The sequence below is a fragment of the Acomys russatus genome, chromosome 13 (genome assembly GCF_903995435.1).
Source record: "Acomys russatus chromosome 13, mAcoRus1.1, whole genome shotgun sequence".
NCBI lineage: Eukaryota > Metazoa > Chordata > Mammalia > Rodentia > Muridae > Acomys > Acomys russatus.
Window position 1 is genome coordinate 51116290 of NC_067149.1, and position 22404 is coordinate 51138693.

General features: G+C 49.3%; 3 protein-coding genes across 3 annotated transcripts in view; all 3 read left to right on the top strand.

Moving 5' to 3' along the window:
- Positions 1-5907, top strand: part of Chd4 (chromodomain helicase DNA binding protein 4) — a 37741-nt gene extending 31834 nt beyond the window's left edge. Inside the window, exons 38-40 of the mRNA XM_051155381.1 lie at positions 4394-4589; positions 5396-5559; positions 5700-5907. Coding sequence (XP_051011338.1) covers positions 4394-4589; positions 5396-5559; positions 5700-5717 — 378 coding nt within the window. The 3' untranslated portion in view covers positions 5718-5907. The remainder of the gene's footprint in view (positions 1-4393; positions 4590-5395; positions 5560-5699) is intronic.
- LOC127197457 (acyl carrier protein, mitochondrial-like) lies at positions 640-1110 on the top strand. The gene has a single exon (XM_051155380.1). The coding sequence runs from the start codon at positions 640-642 to the stop codon at positions 1108-1110; it is 471 nt and encodes a 156-aa protein (XP_051011337.1).
- Positions 5908-7676: 1769 nt separating the features above from the next.
- Nop2 (NOP2 nucleolar protein) lies at positions 7677-22104 on the top strand. Its single transcript, XM_051155382.1, has 15 exons — positions 7677-7802; positions 8031-8140; positions 9471-9516; positions 9667-9755; positions 10546-10730; positions 14303-14358; positions 14446-14603; positions 14699-14898; positions 15029-15118; positions 16745-16832; positions 16907-17047; positions 17718-17857; positions 17946-18035; positions 18143-18494; positions 21372-22104. The coding sequence occupies exons 2-15, from the start codon at positions 8035-8037 to the stop codon at positions 21986-21988; spliced, it is 2358 nt and encodes a 785-aa protein (XP_051011339.1). The 5' UTR covers positions 7677-7802; positions 8031-8034; the 3' UTR covers positions 21989-22104.
- Positions 22105-22404: the final 300 nt, after the last annotated feature.

Genomic DNA, 22404 nt, shown 5'->3' on the forward strand with positions numbered 1-22404 from the left:
AGAAAAGGTAAGTTTAGTTTTAGGAAAGTTGCTTGGCATTTGTCACAAAATAACACCTCTTCAGCTCCTTTCTACTGTCCACGAGTGGGAGCTAAACCCTGTGTGTGTGTGTGTGTGTGTGTGTGGCACGGTGAGGAGCATCAGCTAACCTGCCGAGCAGTGCTGGCTGGTGTTTTGGACATGTCTTGAGAGAAAGCTTTAAAAGAACAGCAGTAATCAGGTATGATGACAATGCCTACCGCACCAGTGCTTGGGAGTTTGAGGTCGGAATGTAAGTATAGGATCAACTTAGAAAACTTAAAAAGACCTGAAGCAGCACCTGCCTGTAACTCAGTATTTGCATAGTGGAAGCAGGAGGATCAGGAGTTCAGTGCCATCCTCAGCTAAATAGTTTGAAGCTAGCCTGAGCTACACTAGGATCTGTCTTAAATAACCCTTCTTAAAAACCAAGGCTAAAAAGCTGGGCATGGTGGTGCACACCTTTAATCCCAGCACTTGGGAGGCAGAGGCTTAGAGTTCAAGGCCAGCCTAGTCTACAGAATGAGTCCAGGACAGCCAGGGATACAGAGAGATTCTGTCTTCAAAAAACCAACAACCAAACAACCAACCAAACAAAAAATCCCCCAAAAGGGGGTAGCCATGGTGGCTCGTGTCCTGTCCTCCTGTGTCCGCCGCCTGCCCATGGCCTTTGCGCTGCTACCGCAACTTCCCACTCTGGCTTTGTCCCGGCCGCTCAGCACCACTTTCTGTCCTGAGGGAATCCACAGGAGACCGGGAACTCTGCAGTCTGCCTTGGCCCTCGTGCAGGTGCCTGGAAGGGTCACACATTTGTGCCGCCAGTACAGTGACACACCCCCACTAACATTAGAGGGGATCAAAGATAGAGTTCTGTATGTCTTGAAACTCTACGACAAGACTGACCCGGAAAAGCTCTCAGTAAATTCCCACTTGATGAAGGGCCTGGGCTTAGACAGTTTGGACCAAGTGGAGATTATTATGGCCATGGAAGACGAATGTGGGTTTGAAATTCCTGATATGGATGCAGAGAAGTTAATGTGTCCACAAGAAATTGTAGGTTACATTGCAGATAGGAAGGGTGTGTGTGAATAAAAGTATCAGAGCCGCCTTCCTCACTGAGAGGCTCCGAGGACACCAATGGTGGCTGGCCAACCGTGGTTATTTTGAACTTTTATTTAAATTGTCTGAGTGTTTTACCCTTTCAAAGTAAATCTATTACAAAAGAAAAAAGAAAAGAAAAGAAAAAAAAATTCCCCCCAAAACCAAGGCTACAGCCTAGTGCAGTGGTTCATGCCTGTAATTCTAGCATTTGGGGAGGCAGAGGCACGAGGTTCTATGAGTTCGAGGCCAATGTGGTCTGCAAAACAAGTCCAGGACAGCCAGGGCTACACAGAGAAACCCTGTCTTGGAAAACAAACAACCCTCCCCTCAAACAACAACAAAACAAAACCCAAGGTTGAAAACCTGTAGAATGCTCTCAATCAGGGTCAGGGAGAGTGAGTTGGTGAGGGAAACACAATCTGTAGACCAGAAATAGATGTCTGGGAAAGAACTTTCAAGCGATGAAAACTCTGTAATTTATGAACTTAAATTCTCAGGGAGAGGCAGATGGAACTCCTTGAGTTTGAGGCCAGAATAGTCTACAAAGTGAGTTCCAGGCCAGCCAGGGCTATAGAAAGAGACCCTGTCTTGAACTAAGAAATTTTGCTACTTGGAGTATATTTCAGAAATGTGCATGTAAAACAACAGCCCTCAAGAACATAATAAGGGCCTGGAGAGATGGCTCAGAGGTTGGGAGCACTGGCTGTTCTTCCAAGGGTCCTGGGTTCAATTCACAGCAACCACATGGTATCTCACAACCATCTAGAATGAGATCTGGTGCCCTCTTCTGGCATGCAGATGTGCACTGCATATATAATAAATAAATCTTTTGTTTTAAAAGATTTATTTATTTAATGTATATGAGTGCTCTATCTGCATGTACACTGCAGGTCAGAAAAGGGCCTCAGATCTCTATGGAGGGGGCTGTGAGCCACCATGTGGTTGCTGGGAATTAAACTCAGGACCCTTGGAAGAGCAGCCAGTGCTCATCTTTAAAAAAAATTAAACATAGAAGGGCTGGGAAGTGGTGGCACACGCCTTTAATCCCAGCACTTGGGAGACAGAGCAGATGGATCTTTGTGAGTTTGAGGCCAGCCTGGTCTACAAAGTGAGTCCAAGATAGTCAAGGCTATACAGAGAAACCCTGTCTCAAAAAACAAACAAAAAACCAAAAAGCCCAGAAACAAAAACATAGAAGGATTGCCTTTCAGAAGAGAGGCATGTACAAGATAAAACAAATAATGAATAGAAGCATAATATTTGTTGCTGAGGCTGAAAGCAAGGACTTTGTGTGTGTGTGAAGCGTGTGCTCTGCTGCTAAGATGTACTCCAACTTAACAGAAGCAGTAACAACAAAATTAATGTGTCTGTGATGTTGGGGTTTATTTGTTTTGAGCCAGGATCTATTATATAATAACCGGGCTATCCTCTAACTTGTAATTCTCTTGACTCAGGGTGCTGGGAAACTTATTTTTGCAAAGTCAAAGAGCCTAGGCTGGGGATATAGCTCAGTACAGTCTTTGCCTAGAATGCACAAAGTCAGCACCCCTTAAAGCAACATGTGCATGCCTAGAATCTCAGGACACAGAGCTTAGAGGCAGGAAGAGCAGGAGTTTAAGGTTGTCACCTGCTACATTGTAAATTCGAGGCCAGCCTTGTGCTTTTGAGACTTTGCTTTTTATTTAGTTTTAAGAAGAAAACCAGACGGCCTGATTGATTCTTTTCTCTTTTTTTTTTGTTTTTGTTTTTTGTTTTGTTTTGTTTTGTTTTTTTGAGCCAGGGTTTGTCTGTGACCTTGGCTGTCCTGGACTTACTTTGTAGACCAGGCTGGCCTTGAGCTCACATAATTCTGATTGCCTCTGCCTCCTGAGTGCTGGGATTAAAGGCGTGCTCCACTATGTCAGGCTGCTTGATTGAGTCTTCTGTCCATAGGATAGGTTACTGTCCCACTATTAAAAAAAAGGGCTGGAGAGATGGCTCTGAGGTTAAGAGCACTGTCTGCTCTTCCAGAGGTCCTGAATTTCTGAGTTCAATTCCCAGCAACCATATAGTGGCTTACAACCATCAATAATGTGATCTAATGCCCTCTTCTGGTCTGCAGGTATACATGCAGGCAGAACGCTGTATACATAAAAATAAATCTTAAGAAAAAGAAAAACAAACAAAAAACAAGCTAGGCAGTGGTGTTGCATGTATTTAATCCCAATACTCAGGTGGCAGATGTCTGAATTCGAGGCCAGCTTGGTCTATAGAGCAAGTTCCAGGTCAGCCAGGGCTGTTAAACAGAAACTGTCTCAAGAAAGAAGCACTTTAGTCCTAATACTTGGGAGAGTGGATTTGGGCGAGTTTGTAGCCAGCCTGGTCTACAAGTGAGTTTGAGGCTACCCAGAGCTACAGACTGTGACCCTGCCTCGAAAACAAAAACTGTTTTTGTTAGGTGTGTTGGTGGTGGTTCTTGCCTGCGGTCCCAGCTGCTCACTGGTATTTGAGGCAATTTAAGATTTACTTATTTATAACCTACTTGTATATATCTGTAAATGTCTACACAAGTGCGTTTCAGTACAAGGAGGCTAACCAAGGTATTTGGATGCTCTCTTTCATACCTCCTTCCTCTTATTCTTTTTTTTATTTATTATTTGGGGGGGGTGGAGACAGGGTTTCTCTGTGTAGCCTTGGCTATCCTAGACTCACTTTGTAGACCAGGCTGACCTTGAACTCACAGCTAGCCGCCAGCCACCAGCGTGCTGGTATTAAAGGTGTGCACCACCACGCCTGGCTGCTAGATCTTATTAGAGATGGCTGTGAGCCACCATGTGGTTGCTGGGAATTGAACTCGGGGCCTTTGGAAGAGCAGGCGGCGCTCGTAACCTCTGAGCTATCTCTCCAGCCCTTGTGATTGTTTAGCAAGTGCTCTTCACTGCTGCAGCACCTCTTCAGCCCCAGAGTTGCAAGTGCAAGACCAGCCTGGGAAACAGCCATATTCTGTCTCACTTGTCTCTTACCCCTCAAACTGGAGATGGTGCACATGCCTGTAGTCCTAGCACTCAGGTAAGCAGGGGTAGGAGGGCAGGAGTTCAGGGTCATTCTAGGAACTCTGGAACTCCCAGCGATTCCCCCTGCCTCTGCCTCCCTGAGGGCTGGGATTAAAGACTTGCGCTATCACCGCACCAGAAGTTCTTTACAGGTTCTTGTTAGAGGAAGAGATGAGCTGAGAGGCCCGTCAATTAGAAAGTGGCCATTAGTCCGACCCCTTCTCTTTTCTCTCCTTGTGCAGCTCTTAGAACAAGCCCTGGTGATCGAGGAGCAGCTTCGCAGGGCGGCTTATCTGAACATGTCCGAGGACCCCTCTCACCCGTCTATGGCCCTTAACACCCGTTTTGCTGAGGTGGAGTGTTTGGCAGAAAGTCACCAGCACCTGTCCAAGGAGTCGATGGCAGGAAACAAGCCAGCCAATGCAGTCTTACACAAAGGTCGTCAGTGGCTCCCCTGCCTCCTGCTCCTTTGGTTCTGCGCTCTCCCATCCCCCACCCTAAAATTCCAAACTGTTTTCAGAGCCTCTTTAGAAGCTTAGAGTGGGTGCTGAGGATCTTTACTTTTGAGGCAGTCAGACAGTTTTCTTTAAACTCTTAGTATATTTAGATTCTTGAGTAATAGTGTCATCTGGGATAGTTTAGAGTTGACGTTCAGGTGATTTTAGATCCCTTCAAATTCTAGACCCCTTTCAACATTGTATTTCTAATTAAAACATTACGAGAGGTGGAGGATGAAATGAGGAAAAGGTGGGTGTCAGAGGTATCTGGAGACATCTAGAAGTGAAAGGCATGAATGCAGAGGGTCAATGTTTCTCAAGTGCTGGAACACAAAAAGGCTCTTGGCTTTATTCCTGATGCTGAGAATAAAAAGTAAAAGAAGTAAAGCTCTGTGCTGGCATTCGCCTGTGATCCTGGCGAGGCAGAGGCAGGAGCACCAGGAGATGAGAGTCATGCTTGTCTACATAGTGTGAAGCCAGCCTTTCAAGAGAGAGACAGAGACAGACAATAGTGAGAAGCCATAATGAGCTAAAGGGTTTGGTGGCTTTAAAAATCAGAATCAGCCAGCCTGACCTATTCCTGGAGCCCCAGGTACTCAGGGACAAGACAGGAATGTCACTTGAGCTCCTAAGTTCCAGGCCAGTCTGGGCACCTGGTTCATGCTGGCGTGACAAGCCAGTCCTAAGGTTAGAACTGTGCCTTTGACGACCACAGCTCATGACCTCTTTTTCTTTTTCCCTCTGCAGTTCTGAAACAGCTGGAAGAACTGTTGAGTGACATGAAAGCTGATGTGACTCGGCTCCCAGCTACTATTGCCCGAATCCCCCCAGTTGCTGTGAGGCTACAGATGTCTGAGCGGAACATTCTCAGCCGCCTGGCAAACAGGGCGCCAGAGCCTCCCCCGCAGCAGGTAGGACCACTGTTTGAGCCCTTCCACAAAGCCAGTGGAGTTTGTACTTTGCTTGTGTCTGCGGCTTTATTCCTGGAGTCTCCCTTAGCCTCGGGGTTCTGTGGGGTCTGTGTTCTGACTCTTGGCTGTTTTCCCTCTAGGTAGCCCAGCAGCAGTGAAGACCCAGAGTGATGAGACCACCTCCACCACTGAGCAGTGACCTTCCTCACTTTCTCTTGTCCCGCCTGCCCCCGGGGGGCCAGAGAGACCCTTGCCTTCCTTCTGCCCATCTTCTGAGTTGTAAAGGAACAGCCCTGTGCACTGGGGCAGGGAGGGAGTGAGGGGCAGTGGTGCCCTTCCTCCTGGAGAGACACGCGGCGGCGGCGGCGGCAGCAGCAGCAGCAGCATGGCTCCATGTGCAAGGAGCTGGCGGGCTGGCTGCCTTCTGGACCCTGGCTTCTCCCCACCGTGCGCCTGTTACAAACTGTTGTGGGTTCTGCCAGACTTGAAGAAAATGATCTGAATTTCTTCCTCTTTGGATTTATTTTGTTGGTTTACTTTGTGTTTTCTCCTTTTGGGGGTTATTCAGAGTGGGCCGGGCCCCTGGGCGAGACACAGCTACCTCTGTTGGCATCTTTTTAATACCAGGAACCCAGCGGCTCCAGCCACTGAATGGCTAGAATAAAGTTGGAAAAAAAAAAAAAAAAAAAAGAAAAAAGAAAAAAGGAAAAAAAAAAAAAGAACCAAAAGCATAAAAAACCACAGCAAATTTCTTGATGAGAATTAAAAATAAAAGTTTCCTTGTATTTTAGTCATATGGTTCTGTGTGGGTGCCATGTGCTGCAGGAAATGGTTCATTGTAGAAGACAATGCTATCTGTGTGCCTGTCCTGACAGGATGGCAAGCTATGGAGAGCCATCCTTTTGTGGGCTATGACATCAAGCCAGTTGTTCCAGAGTTGTCCTGCATGAAATAGTCACATGTCTGGTAGAGTTGTGAAGATACTAAGCAAGCATTCTACCATGGGAACATTTATGTACTTACACATGTGCACTTTTTTTTTTTTTTTTTTTTTTTTTTTGGAGGCTGGGGACACACAGGCTACCATTTAAGTACTGCCTCGCTCTGCCTCTCCAGTGGGAATTAGAGGACGTGTCCTACCGCCCCCTGTTTATATATACACGTGTATGTGACTCACCTTTCCTAGCTGACTGTTTTTTGGTTTTCTGAGATAGGGTTTCTCTGTGTAGTTCTGGGTTCTGGAACCCCAGGCTGCTCTCAAACTAAAGGGGCCCTTGCCGGGCCTGACAGTAGTGGCGCACGCCTTTAATCCCAGCAGAGGCAGGCGGATCAATCTACAAAGTTAGTCCAGGACAACCAAGGCTACACAGAGAAACCCTGTCTCGAAACCCCCCCCCCAAAAAAAAGGGGGAAAAAGAAAAAAGGAGAGATCCCCCTGCCTCAGATTCCAGAGAGCTGTGATTAAAGGAGTGAGCCACCACTCCTCTATGGTTTATTTTGGTGTTTTGAAACAGGGTCTCTGTGCAGCCCTGGCTGTCCTGGACTTTGTAGACCAGAATGGCCTTGAACTGACGCCTGTCTCCTCCCCGGTGCTGGGATTAAAGGCGTGTGCCACTAAGCCCAGCAGTTTACAATTTTTTGGTATTATGTGTAATTTGCGGGGAGGGCTATTGTGCACGTGCAGGTCAAAGAACAGCCTGTGGAGTCCATTACCGACGCCCTTCGTATTTGTGGGTCCTGTACTCAAAACAGGATTTGGCAGCAAGCGCGGTTATCCGTTGGGCCATCTCCCAAGCCTGTAAAGTTTTTGTTTTGTTTTTTAAACTCTCATACTGCTTTGAAGAAAGGTCGAGTACGTTTTTCTGGTGATACCAAGTGAAAAGAGCCGGTGAGGAGAGGGAAGGTGGTTAGCTTTAAGGAAAGTGGCTCTATCAAAAACTTCGGGAACAGGAGGGCGGAGACGCGGGACCCGAGATCTTGAGTCCAAAGCGAGAAATCTAGGAGAGCAGCCTACGCACGGCGGGCGGGCAGAGCAAACTGCGTGTGAGCGGCGCGTTCCCGGACCGGGTCTGTTCCGGTGCCGCAGCCGGAAGAGGCGGGGCGCTGCCAGGGTGTTCTGCGCATGCGCGAGACACTTTTCGTGGCGTTCCGACTGGGAGTTCTTCCCCGAGTGCACGTGGAGCGGGCCTGGGTTGGAGGCGCTGTGTCTACCGTAGCCAGGTTTAACTAAGCGGAGCCTCCAGGTACGTCTGCAGGATCCCGGAACTGGGATCTTGCCTTCTTCGACCCTGGCTTGCCGAGAGGAGAGCAGTGCCGAGGTCTACTGGGAGAGGCTTGAAGGGCCCATGAGGGATCGTGAGCAGAGGTTCTGGGTCGGGCGGTTCCTCTTCCCAGGTAGTATCATAAACCTACGGCCGGAGTTCCCTTTGCAGCATCCACAATACCGCCTTCCCCGGTTTTCTTTGCCTTAGTACCATGGGGCGCAAGTTGGACCCTACGAAGAAGGAGAAGCGTGGCCCCGGCCGAAAGGCTCGAAAACAGAAGGGTGCGGAGACCGAACTGGTCAAATTCTTGCCTGCAGGTGAGGGTCGTAGCTCCTTGACCCACCCAGCCTTTGCTCCATTTTGTATCCTAACTTCTTCCCGTTTGCGCGTCCGCCTTCACCTGCTGCATAGATGTGAATTGTTAGGAAATAAAATGAACCGTGTTAGAAAGTAGAGAAGATGGGCTGGAGCATCGGTGCCCCTTACAGGAGAGCTGCCTTTCTCCAGTCCCAGCATGGGAGTTCTCATGAAGAATTTAAAACGGTTTTGTTACGTTTGGTTTTATAAAGCAAGCAAGAGTTGGGACCAGGACACGCCAGTCATGAGTTCTCTGGAGCAAGGATGGGCTGAAAGCGGCTCGTGTGGTGATGGGCTGTTTGGGCGAAAAGGCTGCACTGGGATTTCGTGTTCGGTTTTAATGGGAGTTGCAGTTTATTGAAGTATTGGCAAGCCACAGGTCCATGAAAGATATCTTCAATCTTATAGACACATGGTAACAGGCCATCGAATTTTAGAGCCCTGGGAGAGAGGCGTTGTTAGGTCTTACACACAGTTATTACGTGAAAAGGACTGGGATTTGTGTTTGTAATTTTTTTAAATATATTTTATTAATTTATTCATATTATATCTAAATGGTTATCCCATCCCTTGTATCCTCCCATTCCTCCCTCCCTCCCCTTTTCCCCTTACTCCACTCCCCTGGGACTGAGACTGAGGGGGACCTCCTCCCCCGTATATGCCCATACGTACATACATACCTAGGGTATGTAATTTTTTTTTTTAATTAATTTATTTATTTATTATGCAGTGCTCTGCAAGAAGAGGGCATTAGATCACATTATAGATGGTTGTGAGCCACCATGTGGTTGCTGGGAATTGAACTCATGACCTCTGGAAGAACAGTCGGTGCTCTTAACCGCTGAGCCATCTCTCCAGCCCCCTGTAATTTCTTTTAGAGTGTAATAAATAAATAAAGGACCATTAGCCAAGCTAAGCTCTCCTGTAGTTGATAACTAAATAGGCTTTTCCCCCCCTTTCCTTTCCTGGAGGTGATGGGAACAGAACCCACGGCTTTCCCCATACTTATTCCAAGCTGTGCTATTAGCCCCTCCTTCACGCCTTACTCCTGGTAAAATATTGAGTGACACACCCTGACTGTATTTCATAACTTTCTGCCTTTCTTTGCTGATGCGGTGGGTGCACCTGGAGGCTTGCACATTGCAAAGCACATGCTCTGTCACTGAGCCACGTGGCCAGTTGTCTCTGTCACACTCCAGGTAGTAATCCTCTTCCTAATTACATTCCTGCTCCTGGGTTATGTGCTCCCTATAAACTCCTCCTCATCTGCTCCTTTTGGTTTTAAAACAGCTGGTGATGAGACTGTCAAGAGGCTGTCCAGTCGTGCTCGGAAGAGGTAAGCGTGGCTACGAGGGTTTAGCAAAAATTGGAGCTGCTTGGTGCACGGATGAAGAGGGCTCTCTGTGCACTGTCTTGTGTCCTTGTGGTGGGAGATGGCAGGACCTGGAGTGTGTTCTCACGGTTTCCGCACACTGTATCTTCTCAGGGCAGCCAAGAGGAGGTTGGGGTCTGGTGAAGTCCCTAAGCCAAATAAGTCTCCAGGGATCAAAACGTCACCTGGAGAACTATCAAAAGGTTAGTGAAAGCAGGAGTTGGTTGTTACGTGAGAGATCTTCTGGGGCCTGGATAGGGCTAAGCATTTCTAGGATGGGAGGAATAGCAAAAGACCTTTTTTTTCCCCATTTTTAAAAGATCTATGTTTTATTTGAGGTGTTGGAGATAGCTCTGCGGTTAAGAGACATGGTTTCTCTGTGTAGCCCTGGCTGTCCTGGAACTGTTTCTGTAGACCAGGCTGGCCTTGAACTCACAGAGATCCACCTGTCTCTGCCTCCTGAGTGCTGGAATCAAAGGTGTGCTCCACAGTGCCCGGCAGGATTATTTTTTACCTTTTTTTTTTTTTCTTTAACGTTGTTTCCATTTATTTGCTGTGTATGAGCGTTTTGCCTGCATATATGAATGTGTGATGTGTGTCATGTGCATGCCTGGTCCTCATGGAGGCATGTAATTCTCATAGAATTACAAGTGGTTGTGAGCCACCATCATGTGAGTGCCAGCAATCAAGCCTGAGTCCTTTGCAAGGAGCAATGACTGCTCTTAACTGCTGAGTCTTCTCTCCAGCCCTGTTTTGTTATTTATTAATTCTCCGTGGGTGTGCATATGAGTAGCACATGGAAGGAGAGATAGAGGTAGTTGTGAGCTGTCAGGTGCGGGTTCTGGAACTGAACTCGGGTTTGGTGTGTGCTCTTACTGGTAAGCCATCTCTCCAACCCTGTGTGTGGGCCTAGGAAGTACAGGCTCCCTGGGTGTGGGGCAAGGAATGTGATGGCCATCCTTTGAGGATTTGTCAAACCCTTACTGTTCTCAGGAGCAGTCCAGGCTCGAGGTAAGAAGCGCCCAGCACCAATTCCGAACAGTGACGGGGGCGAGGAGGAAGACTCTGAGGAAGATGGTGTGACGAACCAGGGGGACCTTTGGGGCTCTGAGGACAGTGATGCAGATATGGTGGATGACTACGGAGCTGACTCTGACTCAGAGGATGAAGAGGGAAAGGTGAGCCTTACTTCCCTTGGTATTCTCAAGTAGATCTTTCTGTTGGTTGGCTTGAGACAGTTAAGACAGGTCTCACTGTACAGCCTTGGCTGGCCTCAACTCAGAGGTCTGCTGCCTCTGCCTCCTGTGTGCTGAGACTGAAGATACATGCCATTATTCCCAGCTTGTTGTTTTACAAGCTTCCACTCTGTAGCCCTGGCTGGCCTGAATTCTCATTAGGTAGCCCAAGTTGGCCTCAAATTTACAGATGTCCTACTTGGGCCTTCTGAGTGCTGGGATTGCAGGTATATGCCAACATGCCTAGCTTTGAATCTTTGACTCCCCAGACTAGCCTAGAATGTGTAGTCCTCTTGCCTCGGCCTCTCGCGTGCTGGCATTTTGGGTATGTGCCACCATATCTGGCTTGCTTTTTAGCTTATTTCCAGATTGTCCAGGCCCCCTCAGAAACAAGGACTATCTGAGGGGAGTAAAGGGTTCTGGTGCTCTGCTTTCTTTCTGTCTCAGAATTCACACGTGTGAAAGCACTGTCGCCTTTTCTTTAGATTCATGTGCTTCATGTGCTTGTATGTTTGCCTGTGTGCGTGTGCATGCTGCGGTGCCTGTGTGCGTGTGCATGCTGCAGTGCCTGTGTGTGTGTGCATGCTGCGGTGCCTGTGTGCGTGTGCGTGCTGCGGTGCCTGTGTGCATGTGCGTGCTGCGGTGCCTGTGTGCGTGTGCGTGCTGCGGTGCCTGTGTGTGTGTGCGTGCTGCAGTGCCTGCAGACCAGGAGAGAGGTGGGGCCCCTGGAAACAATTCCAGACCATCTTTATCTTTTTGAAAATATTTTTGTTTAGTTTATGTGTATGAGTATTTTGCCTGTGTGTTTGTGTGTGTAAGCCTGGTGCCAGCAGAGCTCAGAAAAGAGTGCCCGATATTTTGAAACCTGAGTTAGGGATGGTTGTGGTGAGATTGAACTCAAGTCCTGGAAGGGTGGTAGGTGCTCTTTAACTGCTGAACTGTCACTTCAGCCCCAAGGTAGAACTTGCTTGCTTGTTTGTTTTTGGGGTTTTGGGACAGGGTTTTTCTGTGTAGCCTTGGCTGTCCTGGACTCACTCTGTAGTCTAGGCTAGCCTTGAACTCAGAGCAATTGGGCCTGCTTCTACCTCTCTGGGTGCTGGGATTAAAGGCTTGCACCACCATGCCCATTTGCTTTTTTTCTTTTAAGGAGAGAAGGGGATTGGAAACATGGTTCAGAGGTTAAGTGTGCTTACTTAGTGTTGTAGAGGACCCAGGCTCAATTCCTAGTACCTGCATCCAGTGGTTCATGGCTGCCTAATTCCAGTTCCTCCTGTGCCTGCATATACATGGTGTACATAAGCTCACACAGGCAAACGTATGGATACATAAATTTAAAAAAGAGAGCTCAGCCGGGCTCAAACCTGCCTGCCTCTGCCTCCGAAGTGCTGAGATTAAAGACATGTGCCACCACCTCTCGGCCAATTGCTCATTTTCTGTAAAGCTGTTATTTCAGGCCTGAAGCTGTGGCTCAGTGTAGCACACTCACGCAGCTGTGAGGCCTTGATAGTAGAACCCAGAGCTGGAAAGAAGTTTCAGTCCAGGGAGAATGTGCCAGTTCCCAGGGGTTCAAGAGCAGCTTGGGTGGTAGAGCCAGACCCTATCAAGAGGGGGGCAGGGCTCTCTTTATCCAGTTTATTATTAGGGGGTTTACTGGGGTAGCTAGAATGCTTATTTCAGAAGCTTCAGTAACCTAAACTTGTATAGTTACAGCATTGCCCTCTGCAGAAAGCGTCATGAAGACCAAACATGGGAAACCTCCCATGTATAAATGGGGCGCTCATGTACAGGATGGATTAACATTGGCTGTTATACCTATGAAAATATTTGAGACAGGGTCTCAGCTACGGTGGGCTTTAACTCACAGATCTGCCTGCATCTCTAGTGCTAAGATTAGGCGTGTCTGACCTTTAACAATAAAAAATAACAAGAAACCAACTTGGAAGTGGAAAGAGGGATTGATCAGTGGCTAAGCACACTTAGGCTCAGTTTCTAGCACCCACAGTTCACTGCTCACAGCTGCTTGGAACTCATAAGAGCAGGGGATCCAAGGCCCTCTAATGGCCTCTGGGCATCTGTACTCATGTGTGCATGCCTACACATAGATGTTCACATACACATGGTTAAAAGTAAAATAAAATTATAGCCAGGTGTAGTTTCCCATGCCTTTAATCTTAATACTCTGAAGGCGGAGGTGGGCAGACCATAGTTTAAGACCATAGTTTAAGGCTGTCTTGGCTACAGAGCTAGTTCAAGACAGTCAGGGCTACACAGAGAAACTCTCCAAAACAAAACAAAACAAAAAAAACCCTTGGAAATGAAATGTGGCTTACATTCTGTGCAAGAGTAATTTATTGGTTTTTGTGTGTGTGTGTGTGTGTCGTTCCTCCCCCCTCAGACAGGGTCTCTCTGTGTTAGCCTTGGCTATCCTAGACTCACTTTGTAGACCAGGCTGGCCTCAAACTCACGTAGATCCCCCTGCCTCTGCCCCTCGAGTGCTGGGATTACAGGCATGCATCACCACGCCCGGCTTGCATTTCTGTTTTCGTTGTGTACCTCAGGGCGCCTCCAAACTCTCCATGCTCTGACCTCAGCCTCCCAAATGCCAGGGGTGTGAGCTTGACCTTGTTTACCCCCACTCTCCACCCTACCCCAATCAAAAGGAGCCGGGGTGGCAGTCCTCACACTGCAGACTGAAGCTGGAGCATTGCTGAGTTGGAGGCCAGCCTGGACCACAGAATAGGACCATCAAAACAAAACCAGCCAGACAGACGCCTGGAGCTGGGGAGCTCAGTGTCAAGAGCACTTAACAGATGCCCCACACTTGACTCTCCAGGCTCCACATGGCTGTTCAAAACCATCTGTGACTTCAGTTCTCTGTGTTCCCATGTCCTCTTCTGGCCTCCGTGGGCACTGCGTACATGCTGTTTTTGTTGTTGTTTTGAGACAGGGTTGCTCTGTGTAGCCTTGGCGGTTCTGGACTTGCCTTGTAGACCAGGCTGGCCTCAAACTCACAGAGGTCCACCTGTCTCTGCCTCCCCAAGTGCTGGGCTTATAGGCATGTACCTCTGCGCCCAGCGTGGCACTAAATACATGTAATATACATATATATCCCTGCAGACAAAACACATAGAGTTTAAAAGGTAAAGGGCCTGGAGAGGCGGCTTGTGGATTAATTATCCTGGCTCCTCTTGCAGAGAACCTGGATTTGATTACTAGTGTCCATAGAGAGACTCACATCTGTCTGTCATCCCAGATCCAGGGAGTTCACCTCTCCTAGTCCAGGGGTTCCTTCCTGCACAGACAAGCGGGCAAAACAACCATCAATATAATAAAGCTCTTTAAAGTAAAAAGAACCTAAAATTAGAAGCTAAAGAGGAAATACATGTAACGGTTTCTGTGTCAAGTTCACTGCCTTTAGCTTCTGAGGGATCATTAGATTTCTGTGTAGGAGAAAGTAAACCAGTAGGGAAGATGACAGAGGGCTGCCTTCGTCATCAGCCTTTCGCTCTTCGCAGTTATTGCCCATTGAGAGAGCTGCTCTGAAGCAGAAGGCCCGCGAATCTGCAGCAGGGTGAGTTTGGCAACAGCTGGCAGGGGGAGACCTGAGGGGGGAGGTGTCTGTCTTGGCCTGAACCCGTGTTCCTGGGCTTGTGTTTAGAGGCCAGTGGAGCGAAGAGGAGACGGATGAAGAGGAAGATGATGAAGTCTCCCCCACGTCCCACCTCAAAAAGGATGACAAAACAGAGGGGGATTTGCAGATTAATGTGGAGGATGAGGAAACCTTTGTGCTGCCCCCTGCTGGGGAGGTGGAGCAGGATATCCTTTGCCCGCGCAGTGAAGGGTGGGAGGGGGGCATCAGTGAAGCTTTCTTAGGCCTGTGACTTGAGGCAACATTTCCTTAATGGGCCTACATGCCCAGGCTCCAGACCTGCAACGAGTTCACAAGCGGATCCAGGATCTAGTGGGGGTGCTTCGGGATTTTGGGACTCAGCGGGAAGAAGGTCGGTCTCGTTCTGAGTATCTGAGTCAGCTTCGGAAGGATCTGGCCGCCTACTATTCTTATGGAGACTTCCTGCTCGGCAAGCTCATGGAGCTCTTCCCTCTGTCTGAGGTACCGCGCGCCAGCCTGTGGCTTCTGGGTATCTCACCTTTGTACGGGTGTGAAGGCGTTTGGCCGCCTCGCTCCCTAGTCTGAGCTCCATGGCTTTTGACTCAGTCCCTGTGCACTGTTCCCACTGCAGTTGACAGAGTTCTTAGAAGCTAATGAGGTGCCCCGGCCAGTCACCCTTCGGACGAACACCTTGAAAACCCGACGCCGAGACCTCGCTCAGGTTAGGAGTCGCTGTCATATAATTCAAAACTGGACTAAAGCTAAAGTCTGCTTACCTGGGTTTCACCCTGCCCTGTCCTGGCTGGGTGAGAGCTTCAGACGAAGTCTGCCTTATTACAAGCATGGCCCCAGCAGGTAAGCTGCGAGAGGCCTGCTGGCTGGCTGGCTGAGGGCTTGGGCCACATCTTTGCACTGCTTCTCCCTGTGACTGGGAGGGGATGTGTGCTGGGACAGACTGCTGCCTTCTGAGGCATTGGAGGACAGGCATCAAGAAGCTGAGACGTCGATGCTTGCCCCAGAAAAACATACACGTAGATAATTTTAATCTCACCCAACAATTCAGGGACTCCAGGCTAAAGACTTTGTTTCTAAAATCAAAAGTGTTATCTTGTTCACAGCTTGTTTTGTTTTATTTTAAGCTTACTTTAAGTATTTTACTTGACTGTTCACCATGTGAATGCTTCGGGGTTATGCAGTTGTTGTGAGCCACCATGTAGGTGCTGGGGTCGAACCCAGAATCCAGCAGGGACGGGTGCTGAGCCCTGCATATTGTAGTTCTCATGTTATTTTTGTTGTTGCTTTTTGAGACAAGGTCTCACTATGTAACTCTTACTGGTCTTGAACTTACAGAAATCACCAGCTTCTGCCTTCCGGGGTTGGGATTAAACATTTTGTTTTTGTTTTGTTTTGTTTTCAAGTTTTAAGTAGGTCTCATAAAGCCAGGCTGACCTGAAACTTGCTTTGTAGTAGAAGTTGACATTGAACTTCTGATCTTCCTGTTTCTGCTCTGAAATGCTGGGGCCACAGTCATGTGCCATATGCCTAGTTTACTGCCCTGCTGGGGATTGAACCTAAGGCTTCATGCATACGGGGCAGGCACTCTGCCTACTGAAACACATCCCATTACCCCAGCATTTTATTTATTTATTTGTTTGTTTGTTTTTGTCATTGGGTTTTTTTTTTTTTTTTTCGAGACAGGGTTTCTCTGTGTAGCCTCTGCTGTCCTGGACTTGCTTTATAGACCACGCTGGCCTCAAACTCACAGCACTCTGCCTCTGCCTCCCTTGTGCTGGAATTAAGGCGTGTGCCACCATGCCCGGCTTACCCCAGCATTCTTAATGACAAGAAGTTAGGTCTCTTCCAAGAAATGGAAGAACAGGATGTTCTTGGCATGTACTAGACTTGAGTTAGAAACCTAGGGTTAAAAAATGAGAGAGGCTGGGGCTGGGGCTCAGTGGTAGAGCACTTTGCTTTAGCATGCACAAGCCCCAGACACAGTCCGCAATTGGGGTTGTGTGGCTAGATCTGGTAGTTTACATCGAAATCCCCGAACTTGTTGAGGCAGGATAGCTCAGGCGACACAGCAATGCCATCTCAAAGCAAAGGGACTTGGAGAACAAGGGCAAGAATAGCTCAGTGGTTGACTCTTCAGCCTTTACAAGGTCTCGGGTTCCATGGGGAACTGTAGGCACAGGGCATGTGGTACGAGGAGAGGCTCTGCCCAGGGGATCTGCTGGCTCCTGTGAGTGGATGCTTTTAGGGTTGCAGTGACATGGACCTGGTTCTTATGCCTGCCTGCTTTCTGGGTAGACTCTCATGGGTTTGACATCTTCATCCTTACTTTCAGGCTCTAATCAATCGTGGAGTAAATCTGGATCCGTTGGGGAAGTGGTCAAAGTCTGGACTCGTGGTGTATGATTCTTCAGTGCCTATTGGTGAGTGTCCCCAGCTGGTAGCGCTTCTGCTCCATCTCTGTGCCAGCATATCACATGGTGGCCCTCCTTCACAGGCGCTACTCCCGAGTATCTGGCTGGCCACTATATGCTGCAGGGAGCATCGAGCATGTTGCCTGTCATGGCCCTGGCACCTCAGGAACATGAGCGGATCTTGGACATGTGCTGTGCCCCTGGAGGGAAGACCAGCTACATAGGTATGCAGAGGGCAAGCTGGGGGGTGTCGCCTGCCAGCTCCTTGATGCTGACCCAACTTGGCATGCTTTCATCTAGCAGAAGTGGTCTCTGGGATCATCTTACCCTCTACCTGACCTTGGCTGACTTGTGCTTCTGTTATCCATAAAGTGGGTGGTACTTGCGCTTAGGCTGTCTGTTAATGATGCTCTTGGCTTTAGAAGATCAACATAAAGCCTTGAGAAGCTCTCGGCACATTGAGCTGGCTGTGGTACTAGAAGCATGTCATCCCAGTACTCTAGAGGTAGAGACGCACAACCATCTATAATGTGATCTGATGCCCTCTGCTGGCTTGCAGGTGTACATGCAGGCAGGGCATTGTATACATAGTAATAAATAAATCTTTAAGAAGAACCCTAAAAGCTCAAGGCTGGCCATGGCTTTAAGAGATCCTGTCTCAAAAGAAAAGAAATAAAATTCATTTTGTGTGTAGGGCCAGAAGGATGGTCAGCAAACACAGAAGCCATGTTAGTGGACTTGGTCACCACCAGGGCCAGTGCAGGCTGGGTAGGCAGAGAACAGTTGGCCTTGGATGAGACAGCCAGTGGGCTTTAGGTGGGGTTTGGGAGGAGTGTAGCGAGTGCGCAGCAGGAACTGCTGCTGAGCCCTGGTCCCCCTTCTCCCTGCCCACAGCTCAGCTGATGAAGAACACAGGTGTGATCCTTGCCAATGATGCCAACGCAGAGCGGCTCAAGAGTGTCGTGGGCAACCTGCATCGGTTGGGGGTCACCAACACCATTATCAGCCACTATGATGGGCGCCAGTTCCCCAAGGTGGGCCTTGTCTTTCCTGAGGCTTCTTCGCATTCCCTTGCCCTGGTGTCGTGGCTGAGTTTTGGTGGTGCCCTTCCCCTTCCCACAGGTGGTGGGGGGCTTTGACCGAGTGCTACTGGACGCTCCCTGCAGCGGCACAGGCGTCATCTCCAAGGACCCTGCTGTGAAGACGAACAAGGTGAGGGGCCTGGGAGTGGGGCTGCCTCAGAGAGCACCCTGGAGGCAGCAGTGCCCTTCTTCAGGCTGTCTTATGAAGTCCCCTCACACCCGGTCTCTTGGGGACAGGATGAGAAGGACGTCCTGCGCTGTGCCCACCTTCAGAAGGAGCTGCTGCTCAGCGCTATTGACTCCGTCAACGCTGCCTCCAAAACGGGCGGCTACCTGGTCTACTGCACCTGCTCCATCACGGTGGAGGAGAATGAGTGGGTGGTAGACTACGCCTTGAAAAAGAGGAACGTGCGGCTGGTGCCCACCGGCCTGGACTTCGGCCAGGAGGGCTTTACCCGCTTCCGAGAAAGGCGCTTTCACCCCACTCTGCGCTCCACCCGCCGCTTCTACCCGCACACCCACAACATGGACGGTTTCTTTATCGCCAAGTTCAAGAAATTTTCCAATTCTATTCCCCAGCCCCACACAGGTAATCTGCTCTCCTCACCATCACCGTCTTTGCTTTCCTGCCTCTAAATGTATGTACAGTGTGATGCATGTATGTGCACGGGGCACAAAGTGTGATGTGTGTGCGTGTGGTGTATGCAGTGTGATGTGTGTACGTGTGGTGTATACCATGTGATGCGTGTACGTGTGGTGTACGCCATGTGATGCGTGTACGTGTGGTGTATACCATGTGATGCGTGTGCGTGTGGTGTATACCATGTGATGCGTGTGCGTGTGGTGTACGCCATGTGATGCGTGTACGTGTGGTGTATACCATGTGATGCGTGTACGTGTGGTGTATACCATGTGATGCGTGTGCGTGTGGTGTACGCCATGTGATGCGTGTGCGTGTGGTGTATACCATGTGATGTGTGTACGTGTGGTGTGCGCCATGTGATGTGTGTACGTGTGGTGTATACCATGTGATGCGTGTACGTGTGGTGTATACCATGTGATGCGTGTGCGTGTGGTGTACGCCATGTGATGTGTGTACGTGTGGTGTATACCATGTGATGTGTGTACGTGTGGTGTGCGCCATGTGATGCGTGTGCGTGTGGTGTACGCCATGTGATGCGTGTACGTGTGGTGTATACCATGTGATGTGTGTACGTGTGGTGTGCGCCATGTGATGCGTGTGCGTGTGGTGTACGCCATGTGATGCGTGTACGTGTGGTGTACGCCATGTGATGCGTGTACGTGTGGTGTACGCCATGTGATGCGTGTACGTGTGGTGTACGCCATGTGATGCGTGTACGTGTGGTGTACACCATGTGATGTGTGTACGTGTGGTGTATGCCATGTGATGTGTGTACGTGTGGTGTACGCCATGTGATGCGTGTACGTGTGGTGTGCGCCATGTGATGTGTGTACGTGTGGTGTGCGCCATGTGATGCGTGTACGTGTGGTGTGCGCCATGTGATGTGTGTACGTGTGGTGTACGCCATGTGATGCGTGTACGTGTGGTGTATGCCATGTGATGCGTGTACGTGTGGTGTGCGCCATGTGATGTGTGTACGTGTGGTGTGCGCCATGTGATGCGTGTACGTGTGGTGTATGCCATGTGATGCGTGTACGTGTGGTGTGCGCCATGTGATGTGTGTACGTGTGGTGTGCGCCATGTGATGCGTGTGGTGTATGAAGTATGGTGTGGTGTATACAGCGTGGTGTGTGTGTGGTGTATGTCTGTAGTGTACACAGTGTAGTGTATGTGGTATGTGAACCATGGTGTGTGTGGTGTATGCAGTGACGCATGTGTGGTGGAGGTGTGCTCATACGCATGTGTGGAAGCTAGACTTCAACTTCAGCGTTGGCTTCTTCTCACCTAACGTAGTTGTGTCTTTATTATTTTCTGTGTGGCTGTGGGCATGTGCACGCCAAAGAACAGCTGTGGGGGTCAGAGACTAACTAGGGAGTTTTCTACTTCCACCATCTGGGTCCTGATTAACTCCAGCTTGGCAGCAGGTGCCTTTACCTGCTGGGCCCAGCTCAGCACCTCTACTTTTAAAAAGAGTATTTTTAGCCAGGCAGGGGTGACTCATCCTTTAACCCCAGCACTCAGGAGGCAGAGGCAGGCGGATCTCTGTGAGTTCGAGGTTAGCCAGGACTACAAGAGAAACCCTGTCTGGAAAACACACAAAGAATATTTTTAAGTACTCGTTGATGAATATAATGTTCTAGATCCAAGTCCACCCCCCATTTCCTTTTTATTTTCCCCAGTTCTACCAAGTTCTATCATTGTTTAGCCCAAGTGTACCCCATTGCAGGTGGTGGTTTCTTTTGAGTCTTGGCTCAGGCTTCTTGAGTACAGCTCTGCTGGCCTCGTATCAATGCAGTTCTCTGAGCCTGTCATTAGTGGCAGTTTGTTTTCTCAGCCATCTTGATGCTGGCCTCTATCTCAGGAGGGTGGGTTGTTCCGAAACAGGACTGAGAACACTGGGGCTAGTGGGAACACGGAGAGAACAGCGGCATGCAGCGTGTGGTTTCTGGGCTGGCTTTGTTTGTGTTGTTCAGTAGCTGCAGGGCTACTGCATGCCGGGCATGCTCTCTACACAGTGCAGAAACCTTAAACAGCAACTTCTTATTTTAATTTTTTGAGACAGGATTTCTCTGTATAGCCTTGACCTGCTTTGTAGACCAGGCTGGCCTTGAACTCACAGTGATCTGCCTGCCTCTGCCTGGCAAGTGCTGAGATTAAAGGTGTTCTCCACCACCGCCCAGCAAAACAGCAAAGTTTAAGAGACAAAGGTAGGTGGCTCTCTTGAGTTTGAAGCCAGACTGGTCTCTTTGTAGTGAGTTGAAGACTAACCAGGCTACATTGCAAGATCCTGTCTCAGAAAAATACAGAAATAGAAAGTTTGATACAAGTGAAGTACATATTTGATACTCTCATTGACACTTACTAGCTGGTCTCACCAGGAGTTTGCCATTTTAGCTTCCTGCATTGTATAGCAATCAATGCTGGAGACTGGGACTTACCTCCTGAGAGTGTCTTGCTGCGTACTGCCCTCAAGGGGGCAGCACCTTCCCATGAAAACCTGGCCTAGGGTTAGTAGTGATTCCTTAACACAAGGCACATGCAGAGCTTCAGTAAAGACCATAGAGGAACGTGAGTCTGGGTAGATCGTCAGCTCTTAGGCACCTTCCTAATGTCTGGAACTTCTGGTCTAGAGGTGGCAAAATAAACAACCTCCTCCTCCTGCTGTCCTCTTCCCCCCTCCTGCCCTCTGTTGGTTCTTCAAGACAGGGTTTCTCCACAGAGTTCTGGCACTCACGCCTTTGCCTTAAAGGCGTGCACCTCCACCACCACTGCCTAGCAACCTCCTCCTTTCTTAATGATCAAACCATTTAATTTTTACCTCAGGAAACTCAGCAGCAGCAGCTACCCCTGCGGAGCCTGCGCTGGAGGATCAGGTGACCCCAAAGTCTGAGAACAGTCGTCAGCCGTCCAAGAAAGCCAGTGGGGCTGCACAGGCAAAGCAGCAGGTGTCGAAACAGCAGCATCCCAAGAAGGCTTTCCAGAAGATGAACGGCACCTCCAAAAGGCCTGGCTCAGAACTGTCCACTGTGCCTTCTGTCCCAAAGGCCCAGGAGAGCAGTCAGCCTGATGGAAGAGCTGATGTGAGCAGGAAACTGAAGGTGGCTGGGAAGCTGAAGCCACGGCAGCCTAAGTCCAAGCACTCCAAGGAATCTCCTTTCCCAAAGCAGAAAGCCCCTCCCACGGCCATGGACTCAGGAACAGCAGCTGGGCCCACTCCCTCTGAGATTTGCACTGCCCCAAGTCTTAAAGACTGTGGTCAGTCCTCTGGGAAAGCCAAAAAGAAAGTAAGACCTGCCAAGAGAGCTGCTTCCCTGAAGGAGGATGGTGCCCCCAAGGGACCCTCAGTCCTCACGGGGTCTCCTCACAGTTCCACCAGGCCCCCGCCAGCAAAAAGAAGGAAGTCTGTGACAAAGGGCAGCACCCAGCCGCTGTTGGCTTAAGTGGACTTGGAAACTAGACTGTTGACTCACACCATCTCGGGGTTGGGACTCTTAATATCCTGTGAGGATGGCCTCCTCATTGGGCATACATATGAAATTTAATATACATTTTACCACCCCTGTCGTTGTGTTCTTTTGAGAGGACTGGGTACTGGCAGCTTGTGGGAAGGTGGGCCTGGGATTCTCTGAAGAGGGAAACAGATGGGCCAATTTCTCCTTCCATTTCTTGGTCTTCCAAGGAAGAAACCACCGAATCAGAAGGAGGGTCCTGGGGAGAAGAGGGCAGTGGGAAGATGGTCTTCTGCCACTGGTGCCCCTTGAGTGCCAGAGGTCCTGTGCTTTCTGCCCCACGGTCAGTGGCTCCCTAGGGAAGTGCTAGTCTGGCTCCTCGGGGTGTTGACTCCTTTCTGGGCTTC

Bases quoted from the DNA above. Each gene is read 5' to 3' on its own strand.
- LOC127197457 (XM_051155380.1), top strand. From the start codon at position 640: ATGGTGGCTCGTGTCCTGTCCTCCTGTGTCCGCCGCCTGCCCATGGCC.
- Nop2 (XM_051155382.1), top strand. From the start codon at position 8,035: ATGGGGCGCAAGTTGGACCCTACGAAGAAGGAGAAGCGTGGCCCCGGC. The intron at 9,517-9,666 runs GTAAGCGTGGCT...GTATCTTCTCAG, and splicing joins TCCAGTCGTGCTCGGAAGAG to GGCAGCCAAGAGGAGGTTGG. The intron at 10,731-14,302 runs GTGAGCCTTACT...CGCTCTTCGCAG, and splicing joins CAGAGGATGAAGAGGGAAAG to TTATTGCCCATTGAGAGAGC.